The 25,490-nt window shown below is 39.1% G+C and overlaps 1 protein-coding gene across 1 annotated transcript in view; it reads right to left on the bottom strand.

Moving 5' to 3' along the window:
• pclob (piccolo presynaptic cytomatrix protein b) overlaps nt 1-25,490 on the bottom strand; it is a 61,568-nt gene that overhangs the window by 31,175 nt on the left and 4,903 nt on the right. The window contains exons 3-13 of the mRNA XM_085282009.1: nt 21,096-21,947; nt 19,142-19,972; nt 18,079-18,984; nt 17,309-17,929; nt 16,163-17,140; nt 14,555-15,496; nt 13,406-14,248; nt 12,403-13,257; nt 11,065-12,288; nt 9,266-10,243; nt 212-1,069 (exon numbers count right to left, since the gene is read on the bottom strand). Coding sequence (XP_085138135.1) covers nt 212-1,069; nt 9,266-10,243; nt 11,065-12,288; nt 12,403-13,257; nt 13,406-14,248; nt 14,555-15,496; nt 16,163-17,140; nt 17,309-17,929; nt 18,079-18,984; nt 19,142-19,972; nt 21,096-21,947 — 9,888 coding nt within the window. The remainder of the gene's footprint in view (nt 1-211; nt 1,070-9,265; nt 10,244-11,064; nt 12,289-12,402; nt 13,258-13,405; nt 14,249-14,554; nt 15,497-16,162; nt 17,141-17,308; nt 17,930-18,078; nt 18,985-19,141; nt 19,973-21,095; nt 21,948-25,490) is intronic.

Genomic DNA, 25,490 nt, shown 5'->3' on the forward strand with positions numbered 1-25,490 from the left:
CTTATAATTTGAAAGATAAAAGTCAAAGTTTTCAAGATTAGCAAAACAAGAGTTTGGAATCTGATGTGCTTTGAATATAAAAATACATCTAATCTTATACAGGTAAAGTATAGCCAAGACTAAAGAACAGAGAGAAAAGCTCTTGTTGTTTAATTTTTTATCTCTTTTAGATAATCTAGATTTTTTTTCAACAAACAGGATAAACTCTTACTTTTCTTTTTGGAGAGACTGGTTGCGACTCAATGGTTGAGAGGATGTTGGTAATTTTGTCAGCAGAGTCATCAGCAAATTCTTTGCTGTCAGTTACTGTGACTGCATCTCCTTCCATAACCACCTGCTGCTGTTCTTTTGACTCTGGTTGCACCATAATTTGCTGCAAAGATTTTGATGAGTCTGTCAGGATGGTGCGATCATCAGTGTCTACCACCTTAATAATCCTCTCTGCAACAGACAGGTCTTGTTTTGTCTGAGCCTCTGGAATAACTTGAGCTACTGCAACCTCTGGAGTGACAGGGGACGCAGAGACAACTGAAGCGTCAGGAACTGGAACTGAAGAAGGTTCAGCTACTCCTGCTTCAAATTCAACTTTATGAAGATCCGTTTTAGACTCTTCAGTTTTGCGTAATTTTGTCGTGCTGAAATCTGTTTTTGGTACCTCTTCTTTCTTGGTAACATCTGTATCTAGAACGTCAATCGTTGGTGTTACCTCTGTCAAAGGTTGCTTTAAAACCTCTTCTTTGGTGGGTAAAGGTGTCGTCTCAAGCTCAATATGTGTAGACGCTGCTGTAAGCATTGTTTCCATTTTGAGAGATGTTGAGTCTACATTTGCTTTTATGGTTGAAACTGTTGGTGCTGTCTCAACAGGCACGGGGGTGGGTTGTGATTTTGTGGGTCCAGGCCTGGTCTCTGACTTCGTTGAGGTGGTTTTGGGCTCTGCCTTTGTGGTTACTGGTGTGGCCTGGGTCTCTGACTTGGCAGGTGGAGGTGAAGGTTGAGGCATTTTTCCTGAGTCTCCCAGCTGTCCTGACAAAGCCCTCTGAGTTTGGCAGTTTAAACACAGCCATTCCTTCTGTAATCAAACAAAAACAACATAATTAGGAAACACATTAAGATAAAAAGTCACAATACCAAATGAGAGCTATTGTAATCAGGCTAATTATGGTCCTTATCCAAAGAATTTATTTGTTCAAAAAGATAACTGAAGCGTTATGCCAGAGTTGTAAAGTCATGAATGAATTAGCTTCTTTGTCATGCTTCACACCACTGCTTTTTCATTAGCTTCTGGACTAGTACCTGATGATATGTATATGGATGGCCCTGCATAATGATTTAAAATCTTGACTTAGAGCCTACTTAAATAAAGTATTATACCTTAAATTATTAGTAATAATTAAAATGAAACTGTCTGGAATTTATGACTAAATTAGTACTTGGTATTTAGGTGGGATGTCTCCATGTGTGTACCAATGCCACAGAAAAACAGCGCTCTAAAACCAAGCTAGCAGAACAAAGAAATTGTTGAGTAATTGTTTGGCTAGCCCATTGAGACATTACACAAAAAAAGGATATCTATTCTGTAATATATATAACTGTGCCTAACTAATTATTAGCCCATTACCTTCACTGTTTAAGAAAGGGAATTATATCGGCTCAAATAACAACAGACTAAATCTGAGCACTGACAACACTAAACTTTGTTACATGTCAGGTGCTCATTAAAATCCTGCATTAAGATCACAGTAAATTACCCCACTGTGTGCAGAACTCAGTTTTCTTGTGCATGCATTTTTTCTGCTTTCTGTTATGATGATACAGAATCTTGTGTTTTATATGTCATTTCATCCATACACATTCAAAAAAAAGAGTCCACGGTCAAAAGTAACCTGGCCAGGCTGAATTAGACAGAAAGGTTATTTTTCATACAAAGTGGAACTATTAAAGAAAAAGAAGGGCTTATGTAAGTTGAATCAGTATCAATCTCATTTTACAAAAGCCTCGCCTCAGACTTTATTTCTTTTTAAACTGCTTTCAGAAAGACAATTTGCTGAAAATAGTGCCAAATTACTTGAATGAGGCTGCTTTATGTCTTTACTGAAAGGAAAAGCAAAAACAAAGAAAAACACTGAAGAAAAACAACAAGCACAAAACAACAAAAAGCAAAAATACTTGAAGAACTCAGTCGTGTGATGTCTAGACTTTTTCCTGTTAAGTACGTTTGCAAGTAATAAAAGTTCCAAATTATGTGTTTTAGACTAAGACATGATAATTCCTGATGGTTTTCACATAGACAAATATTATAGTCAATACAATACAGTTTTGGATGCTGAGTAATACCATAGCACTCTAAGTGATCTAAATTCAGTAATCAGCTATCAATGCTGAAAAACAGACTTAGATTTTTAAACTTCTTAATAAAATAATATAAACATGCTCAGTACTGTTACAGTAGACCGTACATTACACATGAAACAGCAATAGAATGCTTACCTTGCAAAAAAGCTAATCTCATTTTATAAGGAATGCTATTACTTCAAAATGTACTCCTCTGAAGACATTTCCTATCACATCTAAGCTCCATTAATGGACAGCTACAGAGGACAAAAGCCATAAGCTGCCAATACATTAAGCACTGTGTCTGTACTAGCAACCTAGCAGACCAAATCACAGCAATGCGCCTGCCTCTGCAGAGTCAGGGAGAGCTGCTCTCATATAGGACAGAGGGGGAGTTTATAACACACACATATCCTGTGAAACACCACAAAGTTTTAATTACTTCATCCATGGTTTAATGTATTAGACCCATACTACTTCTACTGTTTAGTGTATATACATTTAGAATATCATAATTATGCTAATACAGTGGTCATATATGCATAACAATGCCCATGTAATTCATAAACTAGTAACACAGTTACTTTGTTTTTTTCTCTTTCATTTTACTTGTGAAACTGAGCTTTTAAAATACCCCTCTTGTTTGTATATTTTGTCCCACTAAATTGTATAATTATTGCTTGTAACTTTCCAGAACTACCACTGAAGACTGATAGCGTACATCTACTGCAAATAGAGCATGCAAGGAAGTGTTTATATTCAGAAAGTGTAGGCAGCAGTAACACTGCAAGATGAATATGATAAACTGCATGAGCGTGTTTTGTTTCTAACTGAGAAATATTAATTGAAAACAAAATTACAGCCAGTGAGAACATATTAACATAATCTTTGATAAATAACGCCATAAAAAATGGGGAAAAAATGCTAGACTTAGAGGAAAATCTGATACTGATGCATTCAGTTTGCCTGACAGTGAGATGTTTTTGTTCAGTGAGTCGTGATTCAGTCAGGAGGATGATAATCCTATTTGTTACCAACAGTAACAAATAATACCTCATCAGCAGAGTGTATGATGCTGATAATTGTGTTAAACACAAAATGATTTGAGTCTCAGTTTCGTGTGATCTGATGCGAGTTCAGCATCAGTGATGTTTACCTTTGAAGTTGATCAAACACTAATTACCAGGAGGTTCATCTAAAACCCATATTTGCTGAGAACAATTCATCAAGAATACAGAATATGTGCTGAAAAACCTTTTAAGTCTAAAGGTTAGGGTTAGTTCAAGTATTCTAATATAATCCCAACATGTCCTTCCATGCTCCATATTCTTCTCTGTCTTGCTTACAAGATGTAATCACAGGTAAGGTGTAAGATGCTCTTCTTGCCTGTGTATGCTAATCAGCAATTTCATGTCACTACCAAGGCCATTCAGAGGATAAATTAATAATCATAAACTTCTGCTCTTCCTGTTTGTTTGATCATCTTGTAGACCCATTACAATATGGTCTGATGGGAGGCAGCTGATTATCTTTATAACTAATGTATACTAAAATGAATACAATTTTTCCTATGTATAAACACCTGTGCCATTTGTCATTTTCAAGGAGATGAAATCGCAAGTAGTCATAAGCAATCTTAACTTTAGTTCGAAGATGGATATAAAATCAGATACATTTTACAATCATTGATTACAGGAGATGTTTACAGTTGTAATATTTCTGATATTCTATTAGTCAGCATCAATTTATTAGTTACCCTCTATGGATTGTCTTTAGTAAAGATAACTGCAAACTGAAATTAAAACATATTCACAACACAGAGGTTGTGACAAAGCTACTTGCCGACAATCTAATATGGTTCACGCCATCTTCAGGTAATAGTATTACACTGGTCTGAATCGTATTAATTGATCTTTTTCAACCGAAGTGATGAAGGCATGTACTGACAAATTGCAGGAAGAACGTAAACAAAGCAACTCACTTTTGCATTGCGTATTAAATGGTGGACAAGGCAGCTGTGATAAACAAGTACACCCCTCACTGCACCAGTCTAGCACCTGATAAGTCATTTAACCTCCTAATGCAAAATCTGACAGCAAGGCAGAAAAAAAAGAACATCCGTCAACAAAAAAGACCCTTAACATCCCCCACTAGCGCCAGTCACTGCCTCAGAGTCATGCATCAGAGCCACAGGGCTTGGAAAGTTGCCATCGTTCTTTTGTTTAATTAAATCTATTTTATGAGCAAAGAGCAGGAGCTTATAGCAGAGAGCTGTGGGAGAGACTGCTCCACACGATTAGCCTCTGAGCTGGATTATCAGACCTTGACAATGACAGCAGTAAGGAAAATAGGCTCTTGACACACAGGTATGCTGCATTAAGCTAGATCTGCTGAGCTTATGAAATCATTTCCCTGTTCAAATCACTTAAACAAAAAGACAAATAAATTATATATGTCATTCAAAATGTGAGATGTTAAAATACTTTTACTGTTATTTATGTATGTTAAATAAAAACATTTGCCAGATCTCTTCTGATAACTCTCAATGGATCCTCAGTACTCTTAGGTCGTCGTAGTGTTTGGGATGAAAAGTGACTGGTTCAGCAAAGACACATTAATCAAAGTGCTCCAAAGACCAAAAATGTTTTAGTCTTGCATTTTTAGACGAATGAAACAATTTTTTTATATTGTTTTAATAATGAATATTATTTGTCACTTCTTAGACACCTATCATAACTTATCGTGGTGGTGCTGAAATGTATCTTAACATAGCTAGATTCAAGGACTCACTATTTCTCAGCCTTTCTTCTGTGCTTTCCTGCTGATGTGTCGGATCTAGTAAGGCTCTTATTGATTTTCTGGCAAGCACCTTTAGCAAAGGCTGTAGCTTGCTAATATACTTGGCTTCCAGCAGCCCCCACAGAGCAGGGTTTCTCATAAATCACGCACTCTGATAATACAGAATGTTGACCTACTAATCTGTAATAACCACAGTGACTCACTCTAAAGACAATGAAATATGCCCATGCTTTCTCCATTGTGACAACTGGTGCATCAGCAAAGTTTCATTTGATGGCAGAGTGCAGTGGGGATAAAGACTGTTGTGGGACCAGTGGTAAGAGGGTGTTCCAGCATTAGAAGGAAATGTTACAAATTAAAGCTATAAGCTACAAACACAAATAGATGAATAGAATAATATTTTTTAAAGCAATGAATAAATGCAGGCACAGAATTACTGATACAGAAACATCAGTGTTTCCAAATTCCAAATATATTTTCTACGATTCTTGTTTATAGAAAAGAATTAAAGCATTTGAACTAAAGAAGCTCTTAGAAATGATCATGTATTAACATATAACCCCTAATCACTGTCAGTACAGGAGAGAGAACGCATCTTGAGATGATGTGGAATTTACAAGCATTTCATTCATGTTACTTATTATTCATTTCTATATTTATATTTAGATACTTTAAGCATTAATACAATTTTTAATTATTAACTAACTCTGTAAAATGAAGTAATAACAGGTTATGTAAGTACAATTTTGAGTATTTCCTTTGTAACATAGCACCAAGGAGTTAAACTCCCTCTATGTTTTGTAAACCAAGCCTTTCCTGTTCGGTGTTTTCATAGCTACTTTTACAAATTTAGTGAAAGTCCTTCCCTATAATTTGCAAGTCAGAGCAAAAAAAAAAATGCTTACATCTGCTCTCTGTTTCACTGTGTGTTAGTGAATAACATACCAGCTAACACAATAGTAAACAACATCATCAGTTTACCTGCTCTAACATATCATGGCTGCTCACCGAGAGTTGGTGGATGTTTTTTTTCTAATAGTTGGTCTTCTGATTGTCAATGAAATGCAAAAGAAATGTGAAGGTGCAACTGAGATGCATTTACTTTGCAATGTGACATTCAGTGACTAATTCAATACGCCCACCAGCGATTACTCTCGACACCTGACATAAACCAGAAACAGCCATCACGCCTCCAGAAGTTTAAATTTCCATTTAAGTTCAAATTTAAGTTAAGACCATTTTTTGATGGTTGCCAAGGGTGGCACATGCACTCCAAAGGTGGCCTTCTTTGATAAATGTTGGATCTTGTGACTAATTTCCATTGCTTCAACTTTCATGAATTTAAACTGGGAAATTCTTAAAGAACATTCAACAGCTTCAGCGTTTACAGACTTGTTGTTGTCACCTCTTTAATGCTGGACCGCATCATTAAGCTTATGCATGTGAGATTTTCATACATGATATTATGCTCACATAGCGGTGACTGTAGCTCAGGTAGAGCAGATTAGCTACTGATTGGAAGGTTGGTGGTTTGATCCTTGGCTTCCCCAGTCTGCATGTCAAATATTCTTGGGCAAGAACCAAGTTGCCCTCTGATGCGTTCATCGGAGTGTGAATGTAGTGTGTGTGTAGATTAGTTTGCACTTGAGTTTAGTTTAGAAGTGCTTGTGTGAATGGGTGAATGAGGCATGTTGTATATAGTGCGTTGAGTACTTTGGGAGAGTAGAAAAGTGCTATATGAGAATCAGACCATTTACCATAATATTGAACTACCCCGCAAAAAATAATAATTTAAAAAACATTAATTAGCCTGCTGACTGATTACTTTTTAACACCATAAAATTGTGAAATCATGCAAAATTAGCTATATATCACACAGCTCTTTCTAGAACGATTAATTTTTTTCTTCCTATTAGCTGAAATGTAGCAACTTAACATAGCAATGTCAAGGTACTCCTCTGTACCTTGACAGTACTGTCTTACCTTGAGGCAACTACTGGGTCTCATAGTAAACCAATTTAAATGGACAGTAATAATGTGGGGCTTTTGTACTGGTAAAGCTGAACAAATATTCTATTTTAAACCAGTGGTAACACAGAAAATAGAGGAATCATCATTCATACTGTCACAGCTGTCACACTCTAAGCTTTAGCTAGCAAAGCACAACACACGTGTGCCCTACTTGTCAGACAACAGTCACTCCCAGGCTTTTGATGGCATCAGCTGAAGCAGAACAGGCAAACGGAAAAAAATGAATAGACTTGCTGATGGCACTCACTTTACCTCCTCTTCTTTCAAACATTACTTTTTGATATTTTAAAAGGGTGCTAAAAAAACCCAGATAGTAAACTGGTGAACACACCCATTTTGGACAAAGCAGGTCATAGGACAGCAGCAAATATGGCATCCTATCGTGCTATCCAGTCATACTGAAGCTTTTTCTGTTTTCATCACATATTTAGAAAAAACATGTGCATTGTACACCCAAAGCAGCAAACTCTGACTCACATCCCCCCAGCCCCCAGAACACAATCCAAATTCAAGCTCCAGGTTATTACCATTTTGTTGTGTCAACGAAAAAAGTGACAAGTGTCAATTGCATAAATGGCACATGTCATTCTAGGTTATCTGTCACTGGGAAAATGAAAGAAAAAAAGATTCAGGTCTGAGTGTGCCAGAACAAATTACAGCATCAACTCTTAAATCCACATCTCAGGAGATTTAAAAAAGCGTTGTGGTATTTGTTCACTTAATTATAGTAAAGTCTAGGATTTCACAAAGAAAGAGTTGACAGCACTGCACATTTCATTCAGCTACACGTTGTATGTGCGTGGGTAAGTCACAAAGCAGGTACACGTGTATATTCATGTCACCAAAACGAAGAGGAAATTGTTGAATTACATGGAGCCACTGCTGCGTGTGAGAGCAGATGGCCTGATAAGAAATGTCTGCTCTTCTAATGTACTGCACTGTTTTGCTGGACTTAATCTGTTTCAACTCTACTTATTGGCATATCACAGGGCTTTGCCATCTCAAATCTCTTATGGGGGATGGAGATTCCCTTGACCCGGGTCTCCTATGGCAGTAGATCCCATCTCGCTAATGCGGTTGCGCAACCGTCAATCACTTTAATACATTTTCAGTGCTCCTGGCCAGCTGAAGCACTCTCCTCATGAGCAGTTATGTAATAACCCTGGCATCTTCCGTGGAGAGAGAACCACAGCAGTTAGAGAGAGTGTAGTTTTGGTATGATTTGTTTTACATTGTAATTATTCCAAACACTAAGACATAATAAACTGAATGGACACAGACAGCTCTTCAAAATCAAAGTCTGAAAATACATATAAATTGAAGTTCTCATCAGATTCTAGCTGCTGTGGCACCTTCATCTAATATTCTACTCCACTTGTATTTTATTTTCTTTGTCAAGAAAATCAAACAACAGAGCAAAATGCTGCCTCGGGTGTGCTCTATTTTCAGAAGGAATAAAAAGCTTTATGACAGTCAGTCTATGTTTTTCCACCCTTTGCAACAGAAAGGAATATTCCTCAGAGTAAAAATGTGCTAAAATATGTTGGTGCAGCCTGAACACTCCAAACCAATATTTAATAGCACAAGAAACACCACATAAACAGAAAGTGTAGTAAGGATACAAACTTACTGTACTGATAAATAGCAGCATTAGGACTACCAAACACTTGTAAAGTCATTAACATGCTCATTAACATGTCTCAGGTGCATTGCCAAAACGTGAGTGTTCTTATATTAGATTTTATGCAACTTTTACATGAAAGCCAACAATGTGCCTGACCAAAACTTTTGTACTGGAACAATTTGTTTTATATAAAATAAGAAGCCACTGAAATAAATTATGTTGAAAAGTGTGCAAATGGAGCAACATGGCCACTTCACTATCACTCTGTGGTGCTCTTACTCATGTTTGGCTCCCCAATGGAAACACTGAATATTAAAATAAGGTGCTTTTGTCACATTAATGCAAAAAGACATGATCATGATAAGGATCACTCCTGCCAGTTGAACACAAGGCATATCAGCTGATGAAAAAAACTCCCTTTTTTCTGTAAATTGTAACTGAAACATTAATATGTGTATTCAAGAGTATTTTTGTACTTACCACTGCTGTATGAGGCATGGGGTTAAATCCACAAAGATTGCAGACAATGTTCTTGCATTCAGTACAGGTGTTGTAATTGGGTGGCTCCTTCGTTCCCACATTGAGTTTGACCTTACAGAGCAGACAGGTAGACAGACTTTCTTTAGGAGCAACCTGACGCACTTTGTCCTGTGCTAATGGTGTAGCCTTGGCCTGTTGAAGTGGATCAGGTGTCTGTGTTGCCGGTGGTTTACTATCCTTTACTGGGGGCATCTTAGGAGAAACCGGAGGTGTAGGTTTAGGGCTGACACTTGTTGTAGTGGACATCTTCCGTGGAGTAGGTGGTGTAACTTTAGGTTCATCCTGAACTGCCGAGGTTATCAATGTAGATGCAGAACTTAAAATTGATGAACCAAAACCAAACATCTTCCCAGTCACTGACTCAGCAGGCTTTGGAACAGTAGGTTTAGGGGCACCAAAGCCAAAGAAACCACCAGACTCCTGTTTCGCTGGTTGAGCTGGTGGTGGGGCAGGCTTGGGAGATTGGGTCAATGGCTTTGATGGCTGTTGTGGTAGTTTGCCAGCTTCTTGTTTTGCGAAACCTGACTTTACTTCTGGCTTTGTAGGTTGTGAAATCTGTCCTTGTGGGGGTTTTTCCACAAGCTTTGGCTGGCTGGCCACATCCTGAGCATGTCCTTGTGCCTTTTCCTTAGAATCTTGCTGTGCTTTGTCCATCCTTTGGACTGCAGTTGGCACTGGAGCCTCACCTTTGAGAATTTCTTTTCTGGGTTGAACTATTTGAGTAGCCTCTTTTTGGACATCTGCATACTCTGCAGCTTTCTCCTTCTGGACTAATGTCGGTGTGTCCTTCTGTTCAGAGTGAGGAGGTGTAGAAACCTTGCTTGGCATGGGCTGGGGTTTCACCACAGTAGGTTCAATGGCTTCAGATACTCCAAGGGCTCTCTGCATCTGGCAGTTTAAACAAAGCCATTCCTTTACCTGGAACAAGTGTAATGGAAAGCATAAATCACTGTCCAATAAATAAAAAAACAATAACAGTGTTCTGAAATCAGATGAAGGTGCAATGATTTTAAAGCACAAAGAATATCCAATGATATCAAGGTTACTAATGTAACGTGCATATATTCAAAGGGGATTCATTCATACAAACAAATCATGATCATTGAAAAATAAAATGTGTTTAATTTCTCAAACTGTTTTACCAGTGTAATGTAGTTTTTATTTTCTTTTAATGCAATTTTAATAAGGCATAATTATAAAAAAAAATCAGAGGCGAACTTTTTTTTCAAACAATAGGAACTGTGAGAGCTCCTGTATTGTTTTAAAAGCTTTTCTATAATGCCCAGCTTTGTTACTTTTATTTTTTATATTTTTGACTCAGAGTAGCGTAGCTTTTATCAGCTCAATCTGATAATTCTTCTCCAAATGTAAGTTTCAAAAGTTACAGTCTCAAATTGGGGTATGCAACATGTTTTCGATGTCTCTTGAAAAATAAAACATCTATATTTTAACAAATTATTTCTCAAATTTGGTATTCAAATTCTTCCTATAATTTGTGCATTTTACTGGAGATAAATGGCAAAAATTAAGCCAATTCAGGCAATTTATTACAAATAATTTAGATTAAGTCTTTAGATTTAGATTAAATTCAGATTAACATCAGTTAAATATTCATAAAGCTGTTATGGCTGGATTGTTTTGTAAATCAAGTAATACTTGATTTAGTAGGACCCACAATAATTGAGTGACAAAAATATGAAAACTACAAAAAGGGCAACAATAAACAGAAAGTTGCATACCTTTAAATCATCTGGTACTGGATTAAAGCCACACTGATTGCAGACAGTTGTCTTGCATTCTGTGCAAGTGTTGTAGTTAGGAGGATCTGTGGGGCCCACTGTAAGTTTCACCTTACAGAGTGGGCAGACAGACTGATCTGCTTTTGAAGCACCTTGGGTGTCTACTGGCACCTTAGGGGGCTCTGATGGAACTTTGTCCACTTTGGCTTGAACTGTTGAAGGAGTCTTATCCTGCTGTGGTTTCTCTGGTTTCTTCTCCTCTGTTTTCTGGACAGGCGGTGGTTTGGTGTCCTTTGCAGGTAATGTTTTAGGAGAGGCTGGTGGTGTAGTTTTAGGAGTGACACTGGCTGTGGTGGACATTTTACGTGGTGCTGGTGGTGTAGTTTTAGGAGTGACACTGGCTGTGGTGGACATTTTACGTGGCGTTGGTGGTGTAGTTTTAGGAGTGACACTGGCTGTGGTGGACATTTTACGTGGCGTTGGTGGTGTAGTTTTAGGCTCATCTTGAACAGCTGATGTTATTAAATTGGATGCAGAGCTTAAGAACGATGACCCAAAGCCAAACATCTTTCCTGTCACTGACTCAGCGGATTTTGCAGCAGCAGGCTGTGTTTTAGGACTGCCAAAACCAAAAAAGCCTCCTGATTCCTGTTTTGCAGGCTGAACAGGTGATGGAGCAGATTTAGCTGGAGGGGTCGCAGCTTTTGGAGGCTGTTGAAGGGGTGCCTTTCTTGCTTCTTGGTCTGATGGAAGAGCAGACTTAGCTAAAGAAGATGCAGCTTTTGGAGCCTGTTGAGGGGGTGCCTTTTCTGTCTTTGAATCAGGGGGAGCGGCAGGCTGAATTTTTGGAGTTTGTTGCTGGGGTGTGTCTGGCTGTCCCTTGGGAGTCTCTGCAGAAGGCTTTTGCGAAACATCCGTCTTTATGATAGTGGATGAAATCATTTTGTCAGGCAATGAAGCAACTTTTGGAGCAACCTCCTTAGTTAGGTCAATATTGACAGGGGAGACAGTTTCTTTGGCTGCAGGAATGCTAACAAGGTCACCTTTGGGTACATCTGGCTTAGAAACATCTTTCTTAGAAGCTGTCAAGATGTCTGTCTTCTGTGTGCTGGCAGGGACCTCTTTGCTTGGTGAAGGTTGTGGTTTTATCATTGGTAGGCCTGGAGGTTCAGAGGCTCCAAGTGCTCTCTGCATCTGACAGTTGAGACATAGCCATTCCTTTACCTGTATGAAAAACACACATGAGCTCTGTCAATCTCTCTCTCACACAAGCAAATTCAAACCAATACTAGAACTATGTCTAAATAGGCATTCTACACTGATAAAACATTTAATTACCTCTGTTACATTTGGCATAGGACTAAATCCACACTTGTTGCACACAGTGGTCTTGCAGTCAGTGCAGGTGTTGTAGTTTGGAACATTTTTGGAGTCCATGTTGAGTTCTGCTTTACAGAGTGGACAAGTAGAGTGAGCCCCTTTGGGAGCAGCTTCTGGTTTTTCAGACTCTATTGGTGTTTTATCCACTGTTGTCTGCTCTGATAGAGGAGCCTTGACTGGCTGAGGTTGCTTCTTTTCCAGTTGTGGTTTCTGAGCAACAACTTGGTGTGATTCTTTGCTTAGGGGTTGTTTTTCCTGTATTTGATCAGAGGATATAATCAGCTGTTCAGCTGTTTTCTGAAGTGTTTCAACTTTATTGTTTTCCTTTTCTGAATCTTCTTTAGGCAGAGGAAAACTTGGTGTGAGATCACTTTTCTTCATAGCTGAAGTTTCAGCATTAGTGATAACAGGTGCACCTTGGGAAGGCAGTTGTCTTTCTTCGCTTGGAGGTGCAGTGATGGCTTGAACATCCTTGGCAGGCAGTGAACTAACTTTCTCCTCTTTTGCTTCAGCTGAAACAGTAGCTGTGGTGTCTTTTGCAGGTGGAACGATATCTGGAGTTCGATGTACGATATCCATTTTCTCTGCTGGTGCCTCTGGTTTTGGACTTTCTTTCTGCTTTTTCTCTAATACGTCTGTTTTCTGTGTGGGAATAATATCTTTCGTTTTAGTCTCAGAGACATCTTTTTGCTCAGCGGCAGGTGCGGATGCTTTGCTGGGTGATGCCTGAGGTTTCATCAGTGGAGGCTGTACTGATTCAGCTGCTGTGAGGGCTCGTTGCATCTGGCAAGTCAGACACAACCACTCCTTCATCTACAAGGAAAAGCATATTATTTTGAGTAAGTGTGTCTTTAACAACTAAATTTTTAAAATAAAAGCATAAATCGCCACAGTTAAGAAAACATAACGTATATATTATACATAACATACATTTTAATAACTACATTTTTGGTTTATTTACCTCCGTTTCATTTGGTGTTGGGTTAAATCCACACTGGTTACAGACAGTTTTCTTGCATTCAGTACAGACATTGTAGTTAGGCAGATCCTTAGACCCTATGTTGAGCCCAGCCTTACAAAGTGGACAGGTGGACGGGCCTTGTTTGACGGTGGTTTGGGAGGCTTCACCTGTTTTTGGAGGTTCTGATGGAGCCTTGTCAACTTTGGCTGAGACTAATGGTGGTGTCTGGATCAGCTGGGGTTGTTCAGCCTTGGTTTTCTCCTGGGTAGCAGGGGATTTGATCTGTTTTGCAGGGGATAACTTGGGAGAAACTGGTGGAGTCTTAGGCTGGTCCTGAACAGCTGAGGTAATCAAAGTGGATGCAGAACTGAAAATAGAAGAACCAAAGCCAAACATTTTCCCCGTCACAGACTCTGCCTGCTTTTCAGCATCAGGTTGAGATTTACCACTGCCAAATCCAAGGAAGCCTCCCGATTCTTTTCGTGGTGGTGGAGTGGCAGTACTCAGCTTACGTTCAGGCTGCCTGATTTGGTCTGGTGATTTGTTAGGAGCTGATGTTTTCTGGGGCTTCTGTTGTATTTTCTGAGAAGAAACCGGGGTGGCCTGTTTGTGAACCTCTGGCTTGACTTTAGTCTCAGATGTAGCAGGCTGTGCCGTTACGGATAGTTTCCTCTGAGGTGACTGCTGTGCTGAATACACCTTCTTTTCAGGTTCAGCTGGGCTGGTGACATCTTTCTTTTGGGGTTTTGCAGGTGTCTGAGCATTCACTGAAATTACTGATGGAGGCTCTGTTACTCCTAGAGCCCGCTGCATCTGGCAGGTAAGACATAACCACTCCTTTGCCTGAAAGAAAAATTAAATAAAATTAAAAGTTATATACACACACACATACTGTTAGGTGATCTATTTACAAATACTGATTGTTTATTAAACTAGTTATTTTTATTTTAGTTTACTTTTCCAATGCTGTAATACATCTAGTAATACGTAGTATTTTTTCATTATTTAATATTCCTAAATCCTGGATGAATATTCCTTGAAATCCTGAAATCTAGGTCAACAAGAGACATTTCAAAAGTATAAGTCTGCTGATATTAGTTAAATACAAAGTGTCAATAATAACATGTTTTGTTTTCTTCTTAGTCTTACCCCAGTTCCGTCTGGCATAGGGTTAAATCCACACTGGTTGCACACAGTGTTTTTGCATTCAGTGCAGGTATTGTAGTTGGGCAGATCCTTGGAACCAGTGTTAAGTTTGACCTTACAGAGTGGGCAGGTAGACTGATCTGGTTTGACAGCTGCTTGGGAAGCTGCTGCCTTTGGAGATTCTAATGGCACCTGTCTTGATGCTGGTGTTTTGGTCTGCAGGGATGGCTCAGTTAACTTCTGCTGCTCCAGCTTCTGGGAAGCAGGGGGCTTCATCTCTTCTGCTTTTGACTGGATTGATGGTGGACCCTTTATCTGCTCTGGTTGATCAGATTTCGTCTCCTGTTCTGGTTTCTTTACAGTGGAAGATTTGGTTTCCCTTGCAGGAGACATCTTAGGTGAAACTGGTGGAGTAGTTTTTGGCTGGTCCCGAACTGCTGAGGTTATCAAAGTAGATGCAGAACTGAAGATTGAAGAACTAAAGCCTAACATTTTTCCACTCACTGACTCTGCAGACTTTGCAGCTTCAGGTTGAGGCTTAGGACCAGCAAAGCCAAAGAAGCCTCCTGACTCTTGCTGTGTTGCTGCTTTGGCATTAGTTTGCTTACGACCAGGTTGGGTTGCCTGATCTGGGACTTTTTCAGGAGCTGTTTTCGCTTTTTCTTCCGATGTTTTACGTTCAGGTGCTGGGCTAGCCTGTTTCACAGATGCTGTTGATTGTTTTCTTTGTGGGGAGACTGCTTCTGAGGTTTGCTTTTGTACAGCTGTGTCTGGACTGTCCTTTGTTTGAGGAGTAGTCAGTTTGGAAGATTCCTTGGACTGGACTGTAGCAGGTAAAGAAACTTTATTGGGTGACATTTGTGACTTTAGTGATGGAGGTCCAGTAAGCTCAGAAGCTTCTACTGCTCTTTTCATCTGACAATTAAGACACAGCCACTCTTTTACCTAAAATATAATAGACACTTGGTTAAGTGATGCTTTATAACTACAGATTATATCATCAAATGTATACATTATGCATCAAAACAAATTCATCAAATCTCTACTTAAATATAGTTTAATACCACAGATGATACATCTACAAATAAATTACTTTAAAAAGCAACTTTTAATGATTGAATTCAAAAGGCCGGTACCAAAGATTAAAGTCACCTACACAGTATCTGGCCCAAAGTGAAATAGGATTATTATATTACCTCTGCTCTTGAGATAGAGCATTGGATAATGGCTTGAAAAATGTTTTAACTTCTCTTTATAAGACATCATCACTATATCTTTTAATCCTATTAGCCATTTATATTAAATTTTATAAGAATTATCATCTGATTTATTAATTATGACAAAAGGCATATTTTCAGCTCACAGTGGCATTGACTTTTGATAACTAAATTCTGAGTACACTACAGTGTTTGGCTAAAAATTTTTTAAAAAAATCACATGGTGTGTTTGAGATGTTTTCAAGTCTGAGATGCACAGACATGGACACAGATGACCACAAAAACATGCCTGAGACTATAACTGCTGCCAGCATGGTGGTATTTGATTGTTTTGACACTACAGGCAATGTGGAAAACAGACAATATTTTTTAAATCTTGTATTCATGTACTTACCTCTCCTACTGGCATGGGATTAAATCCACATTGGTTGCAGACAATGTTCTTGCACTCAGTGCAGGTGTTATAGTTAGGTGGGTCCTTGGAGCCTATGTTAAGCTCAGCCTTACACAGTGGACAGGTTGTCTGGCCTGCATTAGGAGCCATATGAGACACTTTTGCTACTTGTGGTAGAGCTTTATCATCTTTGCTTTGGTGGGATTCTTCTGGTTTCTTCTTTTGTTCTGGCTTCTGAGGAAGAGTTTTAGGCTCCCTTGCCGGTGACATCTTGGGAGAAACTGTTGGTGTACTTTTTGGAGAACTCTTGGTTGCAGCAGACATCTTCGGCGAGACTTGTGCTGGCGCAGACATTTTTCGAGAGCTTGGTGGTGTGGTCCGTGATTCGTCTTGAACTGCAGATGATATCAAAGTGGATGCTGAGCTGAAAATGGAAGATCCAAAGCCAAACATCTTTCCACTGATGGATTCTGTTGTTTTTGAAGTATCAGTTACGATTTTACCACCCAAACCTAGTGGGTTTCCAGACTCCTCTTGTGTGACTGTGGTGACCTTACTCTGTTTTAATACCGGTTGACTTCCCTGGTCAGTTGGTTTCTCAGGGCCTGATGCAACTGAAATATCAAGAGGCTTTTTCTCACCAGGAGTTGGGCTAGGATGTCCTTCACTTTCGGGTCCTTTAGCCTCCTTAGATGAAGGTGCTACTGCTGTGGACCGTGTCTTCTGAGGAGAGCCTAGTGTGGCTGTGTCCTTCTTTTGAAGTATGCAAGCCCCTGGAGTCTCCATCTTAGGAGCTGCATCTGATTTTATTTCCTTTTTAGTTTCCACTTGATCAGTAACTATTGCTTTATGATGTACAGCAGATGGAGAAATTTTTTTATCTCCATGGAGGTGTTTCACAGGAGGCCCTGTGGGTTCAGCTGCACTAAGAGCTCTCTGCATCTGACAGTTCAGACATAACCATTCTGCATAACCAACCTGCAAAAACAAAGTATATTTTATTAAAATATGAAACATTTAAAATAATATTAACATCTAAATTAATGTTGTAATAACAATTCAATTACAGGTCTATATATGTAATTTATGCCGTGCATTTTATTGAAGTTTTATTAAAGTAAAACGAGTAATTATTGCTTCTCCTACCTCTGACACATTTGGCATTGGATTGAATCCACACTGGTTACACACAGTGTTCTTGCATTCAGTGCATTTGCTGTAGTTTGGCGGTTCCTTTGAGCCAAAGTTGAGTTTCATCTTACAGAGTGGACAGGTAGATTGGCCTGCCTTTGGAAGAGCTGGTGAAGCTGGCTCTTTCTCTACTTTGGCTTGTATCAGGGGAGAGGTCTTGGCTTCTTGAACTTGCACAGCCTTCTTCTCCTGCTCCTGCTTCTGAACAAATGGTGATTCACTCGCCTTTGAGACAGGAAGCTTAGGAGAAACTGGTGGTGTCTTTTTGGATTCATCTTGGACAGCTGAGTTTATTAAAGTCGAAGCCGAACTGAAGATGGAGGTACCAAAGCCAAACATTTTTCCACCCCGTGATTCACCAAGCTTTGTAGAATCTGAGGGAGGTGTGGAACGGCCAAATCCAAAGACAGCTCCAGACTCCTCTTGTGTAGTGGATGTAATACTACTCTTTTTGATTTCAGTTGGATTTCTCTGTTCAGGTGGTTTTTGAGGTCCTGTCTTTTGGCTCTGCGGTGGCTTTTCTGGTTGCTCTGCTGGTTTTTTCATCTGACAGTTGAGACATAACCACACCTTCCCCTATATTAAAGCAAGGAAAAATTAATTAAAATATAGTCAGGGTAGTTTTAATGCAATAGAATATTTTACTATTAAAAGACTGTAATAAGTTCATTGACAAACATTTATATATGTAATATGTATAGGTGATTGTTCAAGTATTTTCTTACCTCCTTAACATTTGGCATAGGATCAAATCCACATTGGTTGCAGACAGTGTTTTTGCACTCAGTACAGGTGTTGTAGTTGGGAGGGTCTTTAGAACCCATATTGAGTTCCAGTTTACAGATCGGACAAGTTGACTGGCCTGTCTTAGAAACGACAGGCAATGCAGGTGCTGTCTTGGATGCCTCTTCAGGAGGTTTGCCTGCTTTTGTCTGTACTGATGGTGAACCTTTGTCTTTTTGTGTTTGCTCTGATGTTTTCTCCTGTACCAGTTTCTTGACAGTGGGAGACTTGGAGTCACGTGCAGAAGACATCTTAGGAGACACTGGTGGTGTCTTTTTGGATTCATCTTGGACAGCTGAGTTTATTAAAGTCGATGCAGAACTGAAGATGGAGCTACCAAAGCCAAACATTTTTCCACCTAGTGATTCAGGGGTCTTTGCAGAATCAGGTTGAGTTGTAGAACTGCCAAAGCCAAAGAACGATCCAGATTCCCCTTGTGTCGATGCTGTACTACCCCTTTTAGATCCTGGTTGATTTATCTGATCTGTTGGCTTCTGAGGACCTGTCTTCAAGCTTTGCTGTGCATTTTTCTGACCAGAAGCTGGACTGGCCTGCCTATGACTTTCAGATCCTTTCACATCTTCAGTCTTTGCCAGCTGTTCTCCTGGCTTTTGCACTTTCCGCTGAGGTGAGCTTGATGGAGAGGGCTCCTTTAATTTAGATTCAGCAGATGTCACATTCTCTTTCTTTTGAAGTTTATCCACTGGGGGAGTTTCCTTCTTTAGGGCACTGTCTTGTGCAGTGACTTTACTCGGTGACGCCTGTATTTTCATCATGGGAGTTCCTGGAGGTTCTGATGCTCCCAGTGCTCTCTGCATCTGACAGTTGAGACATAGCCACTCCTTCACCTACAATGGAGCAACAATATTTAAAAATTCAATCAGTCGTGCTGCGGAATACATTTTAATGTTAAGACATTTTAAAGTGACAACAATAAAAAAGACATAATGTCACAGTTATTGTTCAAATAAATTGTTATATTCGACACAATTCTTCTTAACTTACCTCCTTAACATTTGGCATAGGATTAAATCCACACTGGTTGCAGACAGTGTTTTTGCACTCAGTACAAGTATTATAGTTGGGAGGATCTTTAGAGCCAACATTAAGTTCCAGTTTACAGAGAGAGCAGGTAGACTGGCCTGCCTTGGAAACAACTGGTGGAGCTGATGCTTTCTTTGGTTGCTCTGATGATGGCTTGTCTGCTTTTGGCTGTACTGGTGGTGAGCCCTTGGCTTTCTGTAGTTCCTCTGTTTTTTTGGCCTCTTCCAGCTTCTTGACTGGAAGAGGAGATTTCGAAGTGGGGGGTTTAGAATCCTTTGCAGCAGACATCTTGGGAGAAACAGGTGGTGTACTTTTAGGTTCATCTTGAACAGCTGTGGTAATCAAAGTAGATGCAGAGTTGAAAATGGAGGAACCAAAACCAAACATTTTCCCTGTCACTGAATCTGCAGGCTTTGTAGCATCAGGCTGAGTTTTAGCACCACCAAAACCAAAGAGGCCTCCGGACTCTTGCTGTGCAGCTTTAGTGGTGCTTTCCTGCTTTCCTACAGTTTGATTCGTCTGCTGCGGTTGTGTCTTCTTGTTCTCCTGAGATGCTGTCTGACCAGGAGCTGGGCTGACTGCCTTTTGACTGTCTGGTTCTTTAGTCTTTGCTGGCTGTGGTGCTGATGTTGGTACTTTTCTCTGGGGAGAGCCTGGTGCATTAGTCTTCTGTGGTGTAGGCTGTGTGGGAGTAGTCTTTTTGAAAGATTTTCCCAAAGATGTATCAATTTGAGGTCCAATTCCTCCAGCAGCCCGTTTCACCTGGCAGTTTAGACATAGCCACTCCTTCCCCTTAAAAGAACAGCATAAAATACATTATAAATGTATTAATCCTAAAAACACAAAAACAGTCTTATGGAAAAAAAACCACAAAAAGAGAAAAGAACCATAGAAATACAAATGCACAAAAAATGTTATAACTACAGTAAGCAAGAACTGTGGTGGTCCAAAAATCAGCTTAAGATTGGGATAGTACTTTATGGTGCTATTTGTAGCACCAAATATCTACATGAGACAATGTAATGTATTTTAACTGTATCCAAATAAATTTGGTTTTCCAACTAAAAATAGTGCAGCAAAACAAAAGCTTAAAGAAGGATTAATCGCCAATAACTATTTGTTTAACTTACAAATTAAAAAACTGAGAGCAATAATGATAGTATTATTTTAGTTTAAGGCAGTATCACAACACAGTAGGTACTTTGTCATTTACCCTCAAAGGCTTTACTTTGAGCAGTGATGTATTTTGAAAACACCTTTAAAAGTAAATGTCTTTGTCCAAAATCCAAGAACAGGAACTTGCACAGTATGAATGTGAAAAAGCAACAACACTGTTCAAGCATTACTGAGCATTTTTATTTCTTGTTTCTGTTATATAACCATATAAGAGTGGTAAAATTATTGAAAGAAATAAAATGCCACTCCCTTTTACTTGAAAAGAGATCTAGGTCTAATGGAAAAGACAGCTGTTTGCAGGAGTGTGAGCCTTCCCCTGCTCAGCATGATTAAAGGATCTGACAAATAGCATTCTCAGTGTGACTCTTAGTCAAAGTATCAGACGTTCAACAGGACTGCACATGAAAACAAAAACAAAATAGCTTTCTCGGGTAACTTCTGTGTTCATAAAACTTTGTGAAAAACGCTCAAATGTAACAAAATTTTGTATATCATCTAACATGTAATGGTTCTTTGATAATAGCTCTCCAATCTATGAAATAACATAAAAAAGGATCTTAACAGCTTCAACAAGCTTAATTCTTAAGCATGCCTCAGAAGTCCAAGTAAAAGACACTTCTGAGAAATCTGTAAAATATTACAGCAAACAAATGTACTGACCCTTTAAAACTCCAAAATTAAAAAGATATACATTTTATTTTAATTTTCCTAAGTTACTTCAGTAAACTGCACCTCTTACCTCATTAACGTTTGGCATGGGGTTAAAACCACATTGATTGCAGACAACGGTTTTGCATTCAGTGCATGTGTTGTAGTTGGGAGGATCCTTCGAGCCCATGTTAAGCACTATTTTACAGAGAGGACAAGTGGATTGGCTTGTAGTCGGAGCAGTGTGGGAAGTTGTTGCTGTCTTTGGAGTGACTGGCAGGGATTTTTCTGCTTTTGCCTGTCCAGCTGGATGAACCTTTGCTTGTTGAGGTTGTTCTTGTTTCTTGTCTTGTTCTGACTTTTGGATAGAAGGCGGTTTGGTCTCCTTGGAAGATTGCATTTTAGGAGAAACCGGTGGAGTTGTTTTAGCCTCATCTTGAACAGCAGAAGCTATCAAATTAGATGCAGAACTAAAAATAGACGAACCAAAGCCAAACATCTTTCCAGTCACTGAATCTTCTGTCTTTGCAGTTTCAGTTTTAGTACCTCCAAAGCCAAATAAACCTCCTGACTGCTGCTGGGGTGCTGAGGTGGCACTGCTTTGCTTGCGTTCAGTCTGATTAGTTTGGTGTGGCTTAGGAGATCCTGATGCTCTCTGGGCCTCAGGTGTCATTTTCTGAACAGGTGCTGGACTGCCTTTTTTTTGAGCCTCCGGTCCTTTAGCAGCTTCTGCCTTTTCTGGCACTTTTGTTGATTTAGACTGGATTTTCTGCGGTGAACCTGGTGCTGATATTTCCTTTTTGACAGGCTCAGCAGCTGATGGTGTCTGTTTTTGGGGACCAGACATTTTGTTAGGTGTGGGGTTTTTCATGGGAGGTCCTGGCAGTTCAGAAGATCCTTGAGCTCTCTGTATTTGGCAAGTAAGACAAAGCCACTCGTGTGCCTGTACAAAAAAACAAAGACAAATAAATTTATTAAAAGATATGTGCAGATAGATGCACATAATGTAATAAGGTGAAAGAAGAAAAAAAGTACATTTCCCCAAATTATTCAAGGGACATCACAACTGAGTTTTGAAACTTTTGAAAATAAAAAAAATGTAAAAACTAGTGATTCAATAATGGTACCAGATTGATTTAGCTCTACCAGTGCTAAACCCGTGTTAATTCAATACTAATTAAACACAATCTAACAGCAGTTTTCAAATACATGACATAAAATGTACAATACTTGCGATAGTACAATATTTCATCTTGTAAGAACTTTGGTGTCACCAAGTAGCTTGCCCACTACTAGCACGGTAAGGGTTCCGTGTCCTTTGGTAAGACATTGAACCCAAAATTGTAAAACCCCTTGTGTGTGAATGTGAAAAGACATTGCAAAGTACTTTGAACAATATACTTTGTTCAAAGTATGTGCTAATGTGCTAAAACACATTAAGTGAAATATTTCAAGTCTTTGTTGCTTTAATTGTTAGATAAAAGATAGCAATTTTGATTATAGCTTATATCTCAGGAAAATCAGAAATCTCTATCTCAGATTATAAGAATATCAATCAAAAAAGGATTTACAACACAAAATATCAAACCTCTGAAAAATATGTTCATTTATACACTCAATACTTGATTGGAGCTCCTTGAAAACATACTATTGGATCAAAATGGACTACATAAAGAAATGTATAATGTTTATGTTTTGTTCTATAAGGACTGCACTGCTTCAGCCAAATCCACATACTACTCTGGTTTAATCAGTTCTAATGAAGGTAGCTCAAGGTCTCTCTTTTCAATGTTCAGTAAAATTACAAAACCTCCAGACATATTACCCTCCCATATGTATTCTGCTGACTTTTGTAATTCTCTTATGTCTTTGTTCACCCGTAAAATCTCAGATATCCACCGTCAACTTAACTCTGCAGGAGCTTCCAACTCTGAAGTAGACTTCCTGTTTCCCCTCACTTTTTTCAAGCTTTCCTCTTCCCTCCATAACTGATGTATCTAATCTTATTATAAAATCTAAATCATCCACCTGTCACCTTGACCCTCTTCCCACTGTGTTAGTTAAAGCCTGTCTTCCCTCATTAGCTCCTCTCATAACCAGTATTATACATTCCTCCCTTAACACTGGAATCGTTCCTTCATCTCTGAAAAAGGCTTCTTTTATTCCAACTCTCAAAAAGCCTGGTGCAGACCCCCATAACTTTGATAATCTTTGCCCTATATCAAATCTACCCTTTATTTCAAAAATTCTTGAAAAAATTGTCACCTCCCAGTTCACTTACACCTCAATAAACATAATCTCTATGAACAATTTCAATCTGGTTTCCGCCCCAGTCATAGCACAGAAACTGCTTTGTTAAGGATTATCAATGACCTTCTGATGGCAGCTGATTCTGGTCTCCTATCCATCCTCATCCTTCTTGATCTTAGTGCGGCGTTTGATACCATTTCTCACAATATCCTCCTGAACCGGCTAGCATCCATTGGCATTAGTCATACGGCCCTTGCCTGGTTCACCTCCTATCTCTCAGACAGCACTCAGTTTATCCAATTTAAATTCCATTCTTCAAGTCTCCATCCTGTTTCTGCTGGTGTGCCCCAGGGTTCAGTATTAGGGCCTCTTTTATTCATTATTTACATGCTCCCTCTTGGTCATATATTCCGAAAATATCATATAAATTTTCACTGTTATGCCGATGACACCCAGCTCTATATTTCTTCTAAACCCAATTCATCCCTCCCACCTACCTCCCTCTCAAACTGTCTTATCGAGATTAGATCCTGGTTCTCCTCCAATTTTCTTAAACTAAACAGTAATAAAACAGACGTTTTACTTGTTGGTACAGCCTCTATCTTATCCAAATGCCACAGTTTTTCCATTGACATTGAAAGTTCTCCCACCCTTTCCTCCCCTCAGGTTAAGAGTTTGGGTGTCATACTTGATAATACTCTTTCATTCCAGTCCCACATTAATTACATAACCTGGTCTGCATATTTCCACTTACGCCCCTTCCTTACTCCCCATGCTGCTGCCATCCTTGTCCATAGTCTTATTACGTCCCGCATTGATTACTGCAATTCCCTCTTATTTGGTCTCCCTAAAAGGTCCCTTCATAAACTCCAACTTCTTCAAAATTCCACAGCTCGGGTCATAACGCGTACTCCTTCAAGAGCTCATATTAGGCCAGTTCTTCAGCAGCTTCACTGGTTGCCCATAGAAGTCAGGATAAACTTTAAAATCTTACTTCTCACGTTCAAATGTATCCATAAATCTGCTCCTTCCTATTTGTGTGACCTGCTCCATATCACCACTGTTTCCCGCCCTCTCCGATCCTCATCTGCTATTCATCTTACTGTTCCGTCCGCACGTCTTACCACTATGGGGAACAGAGCCTTCAGTCGCTCTGCTCCTCGACTCTGGAACTCTCTTCCTCCAGCCATAAGAAATATAAACTCTCTTCCCACATTTAAGTCACAGCTCAAAACACATCTGTTCAAACTGGCTTATTCGCTTTAGTGCTGATTTTATCTGTTGTCAAGTTCTGCTTTGCAATTTTAACTTATTTTATGACTATTGCTTCTTTTATTAATTTTGTTCTTTTGTAAGGTGATCTTGGGTTTTTGAAAGGTGCCCTCAAATAAAATGTATTATTATTATTATTATTATTATTGTTAATATGCTGTGTTGTGACATACAGCAGACCAGCTTGCTAAGGTGTTCTTGAAGATCAAGTTGCTTTAACAGCAACCTTCATCTTGTATACATTCTCAGGTCAGGTGTTTCTCATCTTCCTCTTGACAATACCCTACAGATTTTTAATGAGGTTCAGGTCAGGTGAGGTGGCTGACCAATCAAGGACAGTGACAAGATAGTCAGCGAATTATTTGTTAGTAGTTTTGGCACTGTGTGCATGAGCTAAATCCTGCTGAAAATGGAAATATCTTTCTCCTTAGCCAAGATAAGACGATTCTGACATTGTCTCTGAGTATTGATTGTTTGGTATGATTGATAATAGAAATTAGATCGTTGTAGACCCTTTCCTGAAGCTGTTTGTGTGTAGTGGTTCTTGAAGTTAAGTGCTGTGCAAAACTCTAGAGCGAGCCCTCATTTCTCTTTATTTTATTTCCTTCTTGTAATTTTAAAGTAGTAGAGCAAGAGTTCCTCAAGCTTTGTGAAGGTCTTTCAAGGATTTTCTTTGGATATTAGATATTGACTAAATTTTCCCATTTTCAATACAGTCCTTGTACCTAGCAATTATGAATGGAATGCTTTTGCTTGTTTGTTAAGCCACTTAACACTGGCCTATGACTCAATCAAGCATAAAAAGGCACCTAACTCAATGAATGAACTAGTGTCATATACATACACATAACAGACAAGTTAGCCAAGAACCAATTTTAAATTATATATTTAGGCACGTTTGTTACCAGCAGCACATCGCAAAATTATATAATTTCTTCTGAAATTAAATCAATGAAAAGTCCAA

This window comes from Mchenga conophoros, linkage group LG7 (genome assembly GCF_057382185.1).
Source record: "Mchenga conophoros isolate Kocher_MC1m ecotype Shallow Benthic linkage group LG7, M_conophoros_male_GT1.1, whole genome shotgun sequence".
In the NCBI taxonomy this organism is placed as follows: Eukaryota; Metazoa; Chordata; class Actinopteri; order Cichliformes; family Cichlidae; genus Mchenga; species Mchenga conophoros.